Here is a 16,587-nt window from a genome sequence, read left to right as displayed (position 1 = left end):
CCCCTTCCCCTCCCTTGACCACCCTACATGCACATTTCTCCCAAAAATAAGAGCCACAGTAATCCAGTAATAACCTGGCGTTAAATAGTGGTAACTCATATTTATTACAATTATATACAATCATATTTTATATTTGAAATCTATACATGATCACATAGACGAGCACACTTGCTTGGTGAGGACAGTGAGACTCAGTTGTTACAAGAATTGCTCTGCTAAGATGCTCTGATGCAGTGAATAGGATCATTGGACACCAGCACTTCACCAGCTGCAAACACAATGCTGCAAACTGTCAGAGGTTTAAAATTCACCGCTTTGTGTACAGCCCAACAGGGCAAAAAAAAAAAGGCTGGACTGGGCAAGAAGGGCCAGTGGTTAAACCTCAGAACTGGAGCTGTTCTCTCTGCTAGAGATACTGCTTTGCTGAAGCAGGTGCCTGTCACTGGAGAGGTACCATTTATGATCATTTTTCTTCTCATTTAGGGAGGAAAAAAGGCTAAAAACCATTGCAAATATTCAGAATTAACCAACTATTTCAGCATCTGATTTCACCCCATTTGTTTGTTCATTCATTAATTAATTCAGGGCAGCTATAAATAAAATAGATGTCAAAAACTGATGTGAGCTCCCTGTCTTTGGAGGAGGAAGGGTAATATAATAATTGGGATGAGTGGAGTCAGCTTCTTCTAAAGCCTTTTACTGGGGAGCAATCATCAACAAAGCCACCTGTTCTCATGAATTCCACTGTGGCCATGACACCTGGACTTGGTCTGTACCAACAGGCCACTCTGATGAATGTAAGCATGTGGAGTGGAAATAGCATTCTTTGGACCCCACAAAAGTTTAGTGTTTTTACATGCTAGGTAGTTTCAGCAATTTGAGGCTTGGCATAAAGCTTGGAAGAGCCAAGACTGAGATCTGGTGAGGAATTTGAGATTAAAATGTTCTGGTGGGGTTTTTTGGTTGGTCAGGTTTGTTTTTTTTTTTTTTGCAACAGAGAATCAAGTAGTTTGTGAAATAAAACAGGGCTATTTTGGGAAACAGAGAACTGGTTTGGGCCTTATGTGGGATTAAAGACTTGTGAAATCAAGGAGCTCAGGACAGACTGGTTTCTGAAATTGGACAGAAGGGCTCTAGGATGCAGCAAGAGGCCAGCTGCTTCTGTAAGAGGGTGTATTCTGTAGCTGTGGTGCATGGTAAGGCCATCGGTTTGCCAGCCCAACAGTGACCCCAGCTCACGGGAAGGAGAGCTGGGCGGGGAGAAGGAGCCACTGCAAGACTGCAAAGCCCTGTGGTGAAACAGGGCAATCGTGTTGTTCACCGAGCAATCACGACCCTGCTCAAGGTCAATCAAGGGGGAATCACTGCAGGGAATGGTAGCTTTTCTCTCCACGAAATAGGAGAGGCACTGGGGACAGTGCAGCAGGCCAGGGAAGATGTGCAGCAGCAGCAGCCAGGGTGCCTTAGTCAATCTCATTCTCGTTGCTGGCCCCCTCAGGTCTTCGTAGCTTTTCTACCTGCTCATTAATCTGACCATCCCCTCCTCGCCGGTCCTCAGTCTGGACACCCAGACACTCCTCCTCATCCACATGGCTAACATCATCATCCTCATCGTCCTCTTCCTCCTCATCATTCCTTTTGGTTTCCCGTTTCTCCTCCTCCCCCTGCACCTCCATCCGCACCTGGCTCGTGACATCGATGACAGCCTTGGTGGCCTCCTCGGGGCTGAGCAGGTGGCAGCTGACCTTGGAGCCCTCGGGACTGTGGTTCTCCTTCACTGGGGAGGACGTGGTGGACTCGTTGCTGACCGGTGAGATGTCACTGCTGCTGTTGTGGTTGGCAACAACAGGGTTGGAGGGCGAGCTTGGCTTCACTGGGATCTGCCATGACGGGATCTTAGGAGCTGAAGGGGAGGGAGGGAACTGCCTCCTTGGGGAGGACAAGAGGAAAAGAAAAGGAAAGAAAGGGGCTTTTGTTATAAATACTGAGGGGCTTCAGCAAGACTGAAACTGCAAGTCTCCTTGCCATAAATGAGCAAAACCAAGGCCACTTCACTTCTCCAGAGAGATTCTTAAAGTGCTTTACAAGCACTCAGCAATCAAGCCTGCACACAAGGAAAATATCCCAGCTGGGCAGTCTGAAGCACTAAAATGATCTGATTTGGCCAATTTCACAAAGTAAGCTAGCACTCAGGAATGCTGCCTGTGAAAAGACATGGGTGTCCCTTTTTAAGACAATCACTAATTAATTGGTACAGAAAAATTCCCACTGGAGCAATAAGTCAGACACACCAGGTGCCTGAGCCAGGGAATTTCACCACCTGGCTCTCACCTCACTGTGATACACCACTGTTGCATTCTGGCTCATTGCAATCCAGAGCCTTTCTCCCAGTCCCAGCATGCACTTTACATGTTTGGGCCAGGTCCTGGCCGCCACAAACTGGTTCAGCTCCTCTGACTTGAGTGGAGTCATACCAGCTTGCACCAGCTGGAAAGCTGGCCCCGAGACCTTTCCAGGTGGATTTTAAGGATATGATACTAGCAGGCTAAGGACCAGTACTAACAGCAGATCCCACGTGCCAAACAGGACAAATATAAGTGCAAGGGGAGCACTGGTGCCCTCCGAGAGTCATCCATCATGAAGGGCAAAGCACAAAAGCATGTCTGATGTAGCACTCCCATGCATCCTTGCCTGTGTATGTGAAACGTGGCAGTTTGCAGATGTGTCAGATGAAGGTCTGCAAAGGCTGTGTGCCAGGGGGTCCTCACAGCCCTCAGGGGAGCTGGCAAGGGCCATGAACAAGAGCAGAGCAGGGGAAAGCTGGCTGCTCTCTGGCACCAAGTGCTCGCACTCAGCACTGCGCTCCCTGAGACTGAAGTGGGAACAGGAGCTGCTCGCACCTCCCCTGCTGCTGCTGCCACCAGCAGCCACTGCAGAACTGGACTGAGCTCACCCCAGCCTCTGTGAGTGCTCTGCTGTGGCACAATTCTTTTCATCCTGGCTATGCCCTGACCATGAGCAAGGCAGCTGAACTGCACCCAGAAGTGACTTTCAAAAACAGAATACAGGTGCAGATGCACTCAATCCTCAAACTAGATGAGAGGCATCCTGACTGTGGGAGAAGTGGAAACAAAAAGGAAAAATCTTATCAATACCCTAAGGACTCCGTGATTTAAGGCCAGTTTGAAAAGAATTTTGAGGCCTGCAAACAGAAAGTGATAGTGGAGTGCAAAATGGTGTTATTAAAATAGCAATAACAGGATACAGAGGCAGTTCCTGTTGAAAATGCCTTTCCTCTCTGTGATTGAGGGAATCCCAGAAAGGAGCACTTCCCCCACAACTGTCTGCTCACACATTGCATCCATACCGGTTCAGGAGAAGTCCTTTTAAAGAGTAGATCTCAGATTTCAATTCATTAATATTCTGTGACTCCAGAATCCAATTGGTGGAAGTTGTGGCCTAGAACATGGAAAACAAGATGTAAAGATCAATATCTGAACTGCAAGATAGTTCACCAATGTCACTTTTTCCTCTGTTGTTCTTCTGCTCCCAAGTGGGAATTTTGAGTCCTGTGGATAACATACATAAGCCCCATCACTTCAAGTCTCTCAGATCTGAGCAAAACAACTTCCACACTAAGAAGTACTTGAAAAGATCCCTACGATGACCAGAAATAATAATTGTCTCAAGGTGCCAAGACTATTCAATATTTGCTTTGTGTTTGGGAGACTAATTATTCTTGTCTCCAGTCTTGCCTCCCATGTACAACCACTGCTAAAGCACATCAAGGGGACAAATCTTTTTTCAGGAGGCCAGCACTTGTGAGAATTCAGGCACAGCTGGGCCAACACTGGTTGTCTTCCACCAGCATATCAGACAGAGAACAATACACAGAGAAACCAAATCATTTGACCTACTGAATGATTTCTAGAGAAGAACTAGAACTAGGATCCTGAACAGCACTAGGAGTTGCACTGAATCCTTCACTCCTTCATGTGACTGAACTAAGCTGAGGCAACAGATTCAAATATTATATATTAACAACTGTTTTAAAACCATTTGCTCATTTCTCCTAAATCGTGAAAGAAAAAATCAATTATCTGCACTCTGGCATTTAGAGGTGGGCTGATAAACACATACTTGAAAGTTGCAAATATTTTCCCTACTTGATCTGAAGAATTAGATCTATTCTTGAGTTACCAGGTCATATCTCCAGAAGCAGCTGGACTAGGCACTGTCTCTTGGATATTTCAAGGCAATGAGTGCAGTTCTGTGGGGATAAGTAACTCATGGAAGCCTGGTACAGCTGCTGTCAGAATTGCATCAGAATTGCCACAGGATATCAGGCAGAAAATAGAGTAAGTAACTGAGAATAACATGCTGCAGACAATAGTTTTGGCACTCTTTCTTTTAACCCCTCTGGGAACTTGAGAAATGGGAGTTTTCTAGGCACAGATCATGGTCTATGGTTACCCCATTCTTTTGCTCCAGTAACTCCTGTAGCCATGAGACCACAGAATACTCACGCCTGACACGCCCCACAGTAATTTCTGCTAAAAGCCATTAGGAACAAACATATTGGTGAGCATCACTGCAGAGATAGTTCTAATGAATTCCCCACCAAAGGAAGCCAGAATTGGAATAACTAAAAACCTTTCCTCAGCAGTTCCCACTAGATGTAACCAGAAATGTTTGTTCCTACTTACTCTTAAACAGACCTGAGATACTGAAGAGTAACCCTGCAGCCAGCACTGCTCACAGTGACTTCTGGGCTTCAAACCCAAAGGGCTGGGAGAGGCTCAGGCTGCAGTAGCTGTGTTTTAACACAGATGCGTTCCCTCAGGATTCACACTCCCAGCCCTCAGACAGCAAGAATCCAGGAGCCACTGTTCTGGCTTTCTAAGACCTTGAAAGCTACAGCAGCACATTAACAAGGGAGTGATTTCCACTCACTGGCCTGCAAAGGACTCAAATTTCCAAAACACATATGGTGCCAGATGCCTAGGATTTAGAAATAAAATCTGACATCTGGGGCTTTTTAGCCAGTCTCTTTAAAAACAGTTGTAGAAAATTCAAGCCTTGAATTTTTATGTACGTTTTTTAATTACTTAAAGTCCCTCTTTTTAATTTTTTACAGCATGCCAGTAGGAGTTTGAAAAGCAGATATAAAAACTTACATTACAGCTGAGAAAACACAGCTTTTACTCTTTGGTTTGTGGGGTTGCCCAAGTTTTTCTTTGTACACATGAGGTTTAGATATCATAACAATGTGTGCTACCATTTCAGTGCAGGGGGTAGAGAGGGGGGAAGGAAAACTTCTTCAAGACTCTCTAAACCACCAAGACTTATGGCCTTTTCCCTTCTCAAAGCTCAACATGTGTTCTTAATCTTAACACTTAAGACCTGAAAACAGTTTTCCAATTTCCGGACTGGCTCCAGGCCACTGTCAGGCCACAGTTCCCAAGGAAAATTGAAGCAGAGTGTTGTGACCATAAACTGGCTTTCATGGTTGCATTTACAGCTGTGCCACTGAGGGATTCCTCCTGTACAGTGTGCACAGCACAGAGTCAGCTGTGGCCCACCAGTTACACACCATCAAAGGATCTGCATCAGATTAAAGTCTGCTAAGGGGAGAAGACAACTGTTCCTGCTACAGGTAAAGGGCTGTAACACCCTAAAGGATTTGACAGGAAACTCTCCCTGTTCAGAGAACACCACAAGATAACTGTGAACAATCTTGGCCTTGAACAATCCAAGTCCGTGAGTCAAAGGAGGATTTCATCTCCATGTGACTGCTTTATATTCACCCTGCCTCACATGTCAACAGTTTCTGTCTGATAGAATGCTTGGGCCAAGGAGTAAAGCACTAATTCTCATTGCCAGAAAGAAAATCAATTTTGGTTAAAAGTGGTTATTTTATTTACACATGTAACAACACAAACTAGCCAGAATTGATGGTTTTATTGCCAAGGTCAAGTCAAGAGTCAAGGGGAATGGGTCACTGTGTGTCATTAACAGGGTTGTAATGGGGCCACCTGTTACACTCAGCTGACCAAAATCATTGAAACAAGAACCCAAATAGTAAGAATGTTTGCCATTACCTGGATGTGAACAAGTGACTTAAATACAGTCTTTCAAGTGTATGCTTGGCCGAACAGGACATACAAAATACAGGAGAACTACAGACGTGTAAAATTACATATTACATACACAAAAAAATTCTCTGCACAACTGTCTTTGCCTCTTTTGGTCAGTGGACTAACTCCACCATAATTTAATCCCAAATGCAGCACAGAAGATACAGAGCTGAGAACAAACCTGAGGCCTCAGACACATGAGCTTCATCCAAAACAGTAAAGCCCTCTCCAAAATCATATGTATTTCTGTGAGTACCCAACTCATATCCAGTGCTCTGACCACACCACCCATGAAGAAGTCAGATGCAGAAAAAAACTGTTTGGCGATACGGCAGAGCTGGGTTGTGAACCCAACAGGAGCTTTCCATGTGCCCACAAAAGAAGCCATGCATGCTCCAAAACTGACAACGCTCTACAGGTGAAGAGTTGAAAGTTGGTACCTTAGAAGCAGCCAGTTCTTGGGTGAGCTCTTGGATTTTCTGTTGCTGCTGGATTAGCAGCTCCTGGACAGCTGCTAAGGTTGTCTGTAACTGAGTCACTGCAAGGGAAAATCAGAAGAGTTAAACTGAGATACATCCACATATACACACTCACCACGCCTTTCCTGCTGTCTAGCTACAAAGATGCCTCTATTCCTACTATATTTAATTTATCTATGCCCGCCTGCTCACTTTAATCCATATGATTTATTTGCACTACGGGTAATCTACCTGCACTGCATCTAACCTCCAGTATTTCTAGTTTATCTTTCCATTGTATAGATGTCTATAGCCCACAGTATATCCGTCTAAAACCTCTCCCTTTTAATTATATTGGTTTATGATTTGTACATCTCCCTGAACTTACACAATGTTTGTATCATTTATCTATCTCGGGGCTCTTGCAGGCAAACACTGGAGCTAACTCCAGTCTGGGAAGAGGCTGCACTCAGGGTTGACCTTAGGGTATCATGAGAAATGAAAGATGCTTTTCTTCTCACCCTTCAATGAGAAGTGTAATTAGCATCCTCCCATTCTCAACTTACTAGCTCCTTCAACCCCAATATCTTGATAAACTTACTGCTGAAAATCATAGTTTTTTCATCCAAACTGAATATACTTTGCACTTTTCCCCTTTTATTTCAAGAGAGCACCCTGTATTCCTACACTCCAACAAACACTGAATAACTTCTGCTGGACTCCAGCTGTAGAACTTTTTCTACTTTGGCACTTTATCCAAAACTTACAGGGAGTAAACAAGCTGATAAAATAAATAAAATTAAAAACTCTATTGGTGTGACAGGTAACATCTAATCCAGACCATCATTAGGGCCTCGGGTAATGAACAGACACCCTATAGAGTCAATAACATAGAAGGTGGCTAAGGTCAGAGAGGCACAGTAATTACAGACTCTCCTGACCCTTCCTCCGATTTTCAGATGGAAGGTGGGGAGAAACCACCAAAAAAAAAAGCCCCTGAAAACATCAGAGAAGCAGAAATTAAAAATGAACTTTACAGCCCTCCAAAAGGCTGTCATTTTATTCCCCTTATTAATATTCTGAGGTTGGGAGCCTTTCCGTAAAAACATAATTAATTGAGGCCGTGCCGACAGTAAACAAGCAATTTCAAATTAAACCGAAATGACGGCGGCTTCATTTGCAAATGTGAACAGATTCTCAGAGCAGATAAATGAAGTCACCACATAAAGTGGAGATGGAGGGAAAGAAAAGGGTGGGGGTCTTGGCAGAATGGAGGATACAGGGAGAAAAGCTTTGAGGGGTGAATTGATGGAGTCATTAATCTTTACCTGTCTGTGTCACACTGCCACTCATCTCAGAAATGTTTGACTCAATCCTCTGAAGTTGTTTCCTGTCTTCTTTGCCTCCCATGATGAGAGGGACCAGGTATTTCTGCATGGAGTACAAAAACTTTTCAGGAAACAGCAATGTGCAAAGTGCTATTTCTAATCTACCTGAAACATCCTCAAATCCCACCCCCCAAATCTCAGCCTTTATCACAGAGCCAGCGATCATTTATCCACACATCTGGCTGAGAAAAGAAATTCCCTCTACAGCAAGTGCTAAAAGAAGTAGCAGAAGAGTTTTGTGGTTAGATTTGTCAGGGTACTGAAAACCAGTTCCTAAATCTGGACACAACCATGAAATCTTCCACCCCTGAAGAGGGTGAACTGGACATAATAGGTCCCAGCTCTACTCTAGCTATCATAGAACCTTCTGCAGCTGCATCCTAGGAACAGAATATGCTTCAACAAGAGCATAAGCAATGGAAATTACCTTATTTCTAGTAGTTTGAGATCCACAGCTAGAAACTAGTTTTGTTTGCTTGCCACATTTTGACTCTGCATTTTCATGTTAAGTGTCTACATTTCTCAAATATACCAATGGCAGTGCCAGTGAGAACAGAGATGCTTCACCAGCTTGGAACCAGCATGAGCATTTGGACACAAGCAGCATAACATATTTCTCTAAGAGTACAGTGTGGGAGTAGCAAGGGACCTATTACCTTGTAGAGCTGGTGGAATCCAAAGGCAATTCCTGCCATTATGATAGCCAAAGCCCCATAATCTCGCCATCTGGAGCCAGGGGGACCTAAAGTTCATAATCAAGAAATAATCATAGTCAGAACTGCAGGTGACAACATTTTTGTACATCCATTTTATCAGAGAAAAGACTAATGATTAACAGACAGTGTGTAGGCCTTTGACTGAGGACAGTTAAAAGTCTGGCCAGACCTCTGGTATTGACTCTGGCCTATAAGTGTCACAGGGAGAAAAATCACAGCAGCAATTAAAGAGGGTCCATCAAGCTGTTTTGCCCTACTCTTTCCTTGTAGAAGGCACTCTGAACCCAGGTAACTGCCTCTGGGGCTAGTAATAGCTGGCGTTAACTCCTTACCTGAATACTCCTTACCTGGATATTGTTCTTCAGTATCATAAATTTTTGAAAATGGGGACAGAACCAGAGACCCAAGGAGGGAGGGAGGAAGGGAGGAAGGAAGTGAGTGTTTCAAGAAAGAAGAGAAATCTATCAGGGCAATAAATGGGTTTATGAAAACTGTGTCAGCAATTATGGACCATTTCAATGAGGAAGGATCCACTGTCTTTCAAGCTTAAATTACAAATAGGGACCAAAGCACACATAAAGTGCAGAGAGAAAATATGCAATTAAGTATCTACAGAGAGAGGTAAAGAAGCAGATAAAAGCTTGAGATATTTAACACACAATTGTGCACAGAAGCTCAGAGGCTCCACAGAGGAAAGCAAAGATATGGTATGCCCTGCTCCTTCAGCAGAATCAGAAGATACCTGTAGTTTTCCAGCAGACTTATCCTGTCACCTCCCTCGCAGTTCGCTGTACGAACCTTGTCCTGCCCCCGGTTTTCTTTAATAATAAAGAGGGTGCAGAACGATCTGCCTAAAGTGCAATGGCAGGATGTGGGCAGAACTGCCGAGATGGGAGACCAGTGTGGTCTCCAAATCTACATGTGACTACAATGTCTTATAAATGCATTATGTTCTCCAAAGTCTCAATTTAGGAGGCTTAGCCAGCTGAAATGGGTGGCCTCTGGTCTCCTTTCTGCTTTGCTCACCTATTGCCATTTTGCTTCTTGCTGAATTCTTCTACAGGCATTTCATTCCAAAAGTTACCCCTAATCCTAGCACTTAGGATCTAGAGTATCTGGGTCTATCTCCCAGATACTGGCTCTCAGAGCTTCTTGCTACATTTTAGCTGAAATTATCCTCTGGTTAGAACAAATTAAGGCATCTCTGTCAGAACTGGTGAATAGTGTCACCAGGAGTATTTTGGGTTGCTGCAGTTGCAGTTTTGGAGCTTAGGCACATGATCAAATTATCATAACTTTTTAACTTAATGAGTTAACACACGTCAGCTAAGCTGCAGTAACTGGCTGTGTACATGTCAGGATTTAAAATGATCTCTTGCTAATCTTGCTGTGAACCCCAGCCATCTCTCCCACTTTCCCCTCTGTGCTGTGCCCCCACTGTCACTCTGGTATCTGAAGTCTCTTGGTTGTCCAGTCCTCTCCCCTGAACTTCTGACTAAAAATACCCTTCTATGACAACACAAATTGTTCCAGGCTGAGCTGCTGTTGTACAGGGTTAATTATCCCAGGGGTCTGTGAATCCTGCCTATGGCTGTCCTTGATGGGCTGTCCCAAACTCCCTCCCAGCTCCACTGACCTCCGAGCAGGAAGGAGACACACCTGTAGGAATCCATCTGCTATGCCCTTTCACCTCACTCATCTCTCCCTCCATTCCTATAATGCTTGAGCTAAGAACATTTTATTGCCCCCTGGTTTTCATTATTAATGAAAAGGGACCAGAATGATCTTTCCTAAAGTTCAGAGAGTCTATAAAGACAAGAAGCTGAAATGCCATTTTACTCATTTTAGAGATGTGTGAAATCTGTCTTGTGACAAAAAAAAAAAAAAAAAAAAAAGCGCAGGGGGTGGAGAGGAGAAGTGAGCAAGTGAGGGATGCAGTAAAGGCTCTGCACTGACCACAGCAACTTCACAATGTTACAAGGAATGTCACAGCTCTGCCTAAATTCCACACTCAACCTTTCTTTTTCTCTGCAATTCTCTAATCTAAAGCATGAAGAGGGACTTAGGAGTTTCTTCATTTTAAGCTACATGCTCACATTGACTGTTTGCATATCAATTTCTCCACTTGTAAAACAAATAAAATTCAGATAAAGTGAAAAATCACTGACAGCCCAGTTACTTTAGGCACTGCAGAAGTACCAAACCATTCTACTAAGAGACCGTCAAAAGTCCAACGGAAGGGACACAGATGTTTTCTCCAGATATAAATCTGCGGTTTTTCTAAGTATGTTTAATTTCCTCAGCAGTCACTGTAAATTGCATTTCCAGAATAAACACTATTTTTAAGATCCCCATTCACCTAAGAATTTACTTTCCTAACAGCAACTAATTAGGCCTTGTGCATCCAGCTTAAGGTCAGCTTCACTAGTATCCAGATTTAAAACTGTAGAAACTGATGCTGGAAGAAGTGATTTTCCAAAAGAAAACAGTGAATCGATGGAAAGGTGTTGGGGGGAAAAAAGGAAGAGTTTAGATTCTAGTTTAATTGTAGGAGGAAACAGTCTGTATTCCACAGACTGCCACATAATGAAGACACAAGGATGGGAAAAGAAGATCCAAATGTCAAGAAAAAAGTCACTGGAGCTGATTTTTAAGCAGGTGTAAAATCTGCACAAACCCCCATAAATGGAGACCATAAATACCGTGGGGAACAACACAGACAATACCTGGATGATAAGCATGCAGCTTTGCACACCTTGCTCAGAAACTCCCCTGAGTTTGCTTGTAATTATATGGTAAAAAAACCAAAAACACAAACAACAAATTAATCATTGAAATATTTAAAGTCAGATTTTTGTCCTCACTGCTGGATTAGTGTATTTCATAACACCAATAGCAGACAGCCCTGTTTTTTTACTGGGGGTTCATTTTAGAGCATGTTTAAACTAGTCAGATTGAGTGATGCTTCCAGCAACTAATCGCATGTCAAATAAAAGATATTTTATGTAATAAATTACTGCTACAAGTAATTCAAATGTCATTTATCAGTTTTATTATCAGTCAGGCAAAGTCTTGTTTCTCTATATTAATCAAATTCGAGCTTTCTTTAAGCTTTTTTTAAAAGCAGTTTTGACACCTCTTGGCAAAAGTACAAACTGGAGAGAAGGAATTACTCCTCCAGAACGAGAGGAGAAGTAATAGAGATGGTATTGACCTAAAATACTAGAAATTTAATTATTGTCTCTTCCCCAAAGAAGTTTTTATACTTTCTCTTCAACCAGAAGGGATTCAGCATAAAAAACCTATGCTACTCTGATGGCTTACATGTGCATTTTTTTCTTGTTAACTCTTCAAGAATTAGGAAGTATGTATACAAATTACAGATACTTCCAATAAAACATTAGAACATTAAGTTCAATTGTACAAAAGGAAGTATTTAAGTGGTATGAATTTAAGAAATAGAACACACTGTGGTGGCAACAGCAGGAGATCAAGGAAGCAAATTCAAAAGGGGTACCCAGGATTTACTGCTGTGACTCACAGGAGAGGGCATCTCACACTTGTATTACTGGCAACATCATCAGCTTGGCTGTTGCTTCATTCCTGCTGAAGAAATGCCTGAGAAGGTTCTGAACCATCCTGAACTTCTGCACTTGTAACCCACAGTTCCAATGTAATTTTTAAACATGAAGCAGCAGCACCTTGTGGGAAGAGGGCGCAGAGAGAAATTAGATTTCTTAAAACACAAGCCTCTGTTTTCAGCACAAAAACCTCCTCACTTTGCATTTTGTGTAGAGGTTTCAGAACTACTCAAAATAACCCTTAAAAAGAACCAAAGATATCACAAAGTGGTCCAGTCTTGAAGACCTAAACTCTAGCAGATGAGATATTGCTTCACAAGAAATTCAATGCCTTCTTTGGGGAAGGCAAATATAGCTTGCAGTCTTTTTCAATACAAGCTCTTCAACATGAGTCGTTCCCATCACCAAGTCAATGTACAGACTGAGCTGCCTCTCTGTCTCCCTGGTCATTTAGATATTCTTTCAAACTTCTACTCTAGCAGCATTCCAGCTCAGTGTCACAAACACTCTGTGAGATAAAAAGCAAGACAAAAAAAGTAGTATCTATCTTGCTCTGTACAGGGCAACCCCTGACAAGACTGTGAAAGATAAACTGGCTTAGTAAACTATCACAGAAAAAACTGTCCTGAAGCAGGACCAATTCAGAAGTATTCATCACAGGACTAGCATCCAACTGATAAAATAACCTACAGCAAACAACACACCTTGAAGGAGCACTGAGCCACTGCACAGTCCTATCCATCAGGCCTAGAAAAATATGCATATTCCTTTTGCAGTTCTGATACCATGGAAAGCACTTAATAGGAAGACAACAAAGATGGATCCATCATTAACACCCACCAAGACTACACCAGCCAAGAACTAGAACAGGGCACAGATGAGAACCAATCTAAACAAGTATTTTGGTGAAATGAATACCATGTATGTCCAGCTATTTATTCTTTTTACGCATCCATTTAGAGGTTAAGCTTAAATCAAAGATCTACTACAAATGGCTAGAGTGGGAAGGAGCAATACCTAATGAATTAATTGTCAGCCCTTCCCCAGTTCTGGGGGCTGCTGAAAAGGACTGCCTCCCTGGGAAAAGCTTTGGGTTCAAATTATTTGAAAAGCACCAACCAGATCACAAAGCTACAGCACAAGTTTACAATTAGAATCTCTGTGAAGGCTTTTATTTGGTGGTATTTTTAGCCACCTTTGATTTCCAAGCATTTCAGAATCATACTTTCAAAATTCTCTTTCAAGCTGTTACTGGGAACATTCTGATGTTGAAATTTTAGTTAAGATTCTTACCTAGCAAGAAGAAAATGGGAGCTGCTGCTTTGAGGAAACCCAAAATAGCAAAAGGAAAACAACCAAAGAGTGATAAAGCTGCCAGGGTTAACAGTGATGACGGTGTTTCCCAGGCTGAACTGCATGCTTCTTCCCTGCTCTACTCATGCTAGTGGAACACTGAAATAAGGGAAGATTAACTCTTCCAGTACTAGGTTGTAGTAAGAGTTATCTGAATGAGCAATGGACAGCACCAAGATGGATCTGGCCCTGCTTCTACAGCCAGACAGCAGATTTTGCTTTCCTGGCATTTTCTGTGGACTACAGCAGACAGGAATTAGCCCAGGAGGCAGAATTCAGCCCTAGAGTTCACAAGCACAAACAATACAACAGCCAGAAATATTCCAGTTCTGAGCCCACTATTATCACAAAAGTTTTTCATCTCAAACTGTGCCAAATCAGAGCAACTAAAATCTCAAAAAGTAAGTCTAGTATTGTCTCCAGCAATAGCAAACCTGTGCCATAAACTAATAAACACAGCTCTAAGTGGAGTGTTACATCAGTCAATATCTGCCACAGAGCTGTTTAAGAGCAGCAACAAAATCCTATTCTTTTTATTTGGCAGGTAAGTGAAGTGATTTTCAAACTACCAGACACATGTGAGCTGAACAGCTTCTTTTGATGGATTTTTAATGGTTTGTACTTTGGTTTTTATTGTTTGGAGTTTAGATACTTTTTTGCGAGGTTTGTTTTAAAATGCAAATATATATGTAAATTTTCAGTCTACACAGATTATGTTGGGATGCTACAATTTCTTTGAGAGTGTATTTTGTACACAAAAATCATACAATCATATCTCATAGTCTACATAGAATTCCTGCTGTCACCTCAGATTATTTAAGATCAGAGAGAAAAGTTTTCCAAGTTTTAGAAGGGGAGACCGAGTCCCGTGTTGACAAAGTGCTTTTCTGATGTCCTTACAGTGTGTCAGAATCTAATTTGCATTGACTTTCCACCTTCAGGTCAAGAGGTGTCACAGGCTGGTATGGATGACATTTGCTTGTAGACAGTGATCATTTGTATCTCATTTTCCTTGTGTAACATGATCTTATCACAGGCACCAACAACCACCCAGCGCATTCAAATAACATTTGGCGTCTGATTCTGACAAAAAGTGTGCCATCAGTTGAACTGAAATCCAGGATGTGGCATGGAATCTGTGAATTGCGGCAGGAATCACAGCAGAAAGCAGCTGGGAGCAGGTATTTTTCAAAGTGGCACTTACTATACACCACGGGGTGAGGAGGCTGAGCTGGCACCGGCTGTGTGGAAGGACCTGGGGACTGTGGCTCATCCACGCTCGTGCCCGACTGCTGGAAAGCCAGGTCGATTTCTTCATCTGTCAGGCCTGGGGGAGCAGAGGAAATGAAATCAGTTTAGCACCTTTACCCACTTTATGCACACATAATTAAATTCTCAAGCCAGGCAGAACCCTTTCAAGCTGCAAAGAATTTTGGCACTGACTTGAGCAGTAATGCCTCCCCAATTTTGGATTCACTGGAATGTCTCCCTCTCTCTTTCTCTGTTGCAATTTAACCTTAAGCGACAGAATATTAGCCTCAACGCTGCTTCCAAATGTGGCTCATTCAATTTCCTTAATTTATCCTTGAGTTTATTGCTGCTTTTGAAGTAGCTTTCTATTGCAATTCTCCATTCTTCCCCCGAAAAAAAGATACCATCAACTGCAAATGTGGCTCATTTTAATCTGTAATGGTGTAAAAAAAAAAAGAGGGGAAAAAACTAACAATAATGCATGAAAACAGACAGGGAAACAAAAAACTAATTATTGGGTTAGACGACTAATTAGTCTAGATCGTTTCCGAAGACGGGAATAATTTGCTTTATTTTATGACAAATGCAGAAATAAAAAGAAAAAAAAATCAGGACTGACTGTGATTAGTATGAATGGGACACAGAATGTAAGGAGGAAATAAAACTATAACAAAACAGATCAAAACAAGGCCAAGCCCAACTTTCAGCTGAGCATTGCCCCGGCCCATTGGTGCATGATTAGATTGCCCCAGGGCAGCCTGGTTTTCATTTCACACAGAGCTGGAGTAACACTGCACACATGGTATGTGTTGTTGCAGTGACTCCTGCCATCAGGAAATGCTAGGATGACCATCTGTAATTGGCCACAACACATGGAAACTATTTGGCCAACAAGGGGGAAAAGAAAAGCAGCTAAAGGATTCACAATGACCAGCATCTCTGAAGAAGGAAGCACAGCTGGATTACTTTTTCCAACAAGAGAAAACATCCTCTAGAAAAAGAATTTAGTACTCAGATGGCAGTCGTGAAGTGGGAGCTGGACAGCTGTGTGGCATTTACTCTCCTGCACAGAAGCACATTAAAACCCAGTGTCCCTGCCACGAGGAACATGTGAAGGGATTCGGGACCTTTCACCATCCATCCAGGGCATGCAAGAACACTCAGAAAGAGGGAAGTGAGAATATGGATTTAAGGGAAGAGATTTATAAGATAAGAGGCAGACCACTTGATTCTCACATGATTCTTGAAGGGACTGAGCACAGTGAGGAAAATGGAATGAACAGGACAGCATTGGGAAAAAAATAGGGCAATACTTTCTCTCCATCACCCCTGCCTGAGATCCATAAAGTACTGCTGGTAGATGAAATTCCTGAACTTAACACCTTAAAAACCCTAGCTTTTTAATATTACAGAGAGATGAACATCACAACTACATCCATTCTTAAATATCAGAGAAGAAGACTGGGATTGCAGGGAAAACCTCTTCTTTCATCTGGACAAGATGCTTTTAAGGCATTGTGATCTTGGCCTCAAGATCAAGGGAGTCCTGGAGCTGATTCCTGAAGCATATATATAGAGTAAGTCTGCACAGTGGACACTCAGTAATGACAAGTCATCTCTGCACTCAGAAATACACCTGTCTTCATGCTGATCATTTCTCACGCACAGTAACAAAAATGGACAAGATATTCTAAGGCTGTCCT

The 16,587-nt window shown here is 42.5% G+C and overlaps 1 protein-coding gene across 1 annotated transcript in view; it reads right to left on the bottom strand.

Annotated features, from left to right (window-relative positions):
• Positions 1–85: 85 nt before the first annotated feature.
• Positions 86–16,587, bottom strand: part of PEX14 (peroxisomal biogenesis factor 14) — a 66,878-nt gene continuing 50,376 nt past the window's right edge. Inside the window, exons 4-9 of the mRNA XM_084220321.1 lie at positions 14,838–14,960; positions 8,640–8,725; positions 7,924–8,026; positions 6,578–6,675; positions 3,368–3,459; positions 86–1,929 (exon numbers count right to left, since the gene is read on the bottom strand). Of these exons, the coding sequence (XP_084076447.1) occupies positions 1,464–1,929; positions 3,368–3,459; positions 6,578–6,675; positions 7,924–8,026; positions 8,640–8,725; positions 14,838–14,960 (968 nt within the window). The 3' untranslated portion in view covers positions 86–1,463. The remainder of the gene's footprint in view (positions 1,930–3,367; positions 3,460–6,577; positions 6,676–7,923; positions 8,027–8,639; positions 8,726–14,837; positions 14,961–16,587) is intronic.

This window comes from Fringilla coelebs (genome assembly GCF_963513975.1).
Source record: "Fringilla coelebs genome assembly, chromosome: 22".
Classification (NCBI taxonomy): Eukaryota; Metazoa; Chordata; class Aves; order Passeriformes; family Fringillidae; genus Fringilla; species Fringilla coelebs.
Note: the sequence above shows the minus strand (reverse complement) of the source record. Positions and strands in the feature narration are given on the sequence as shown.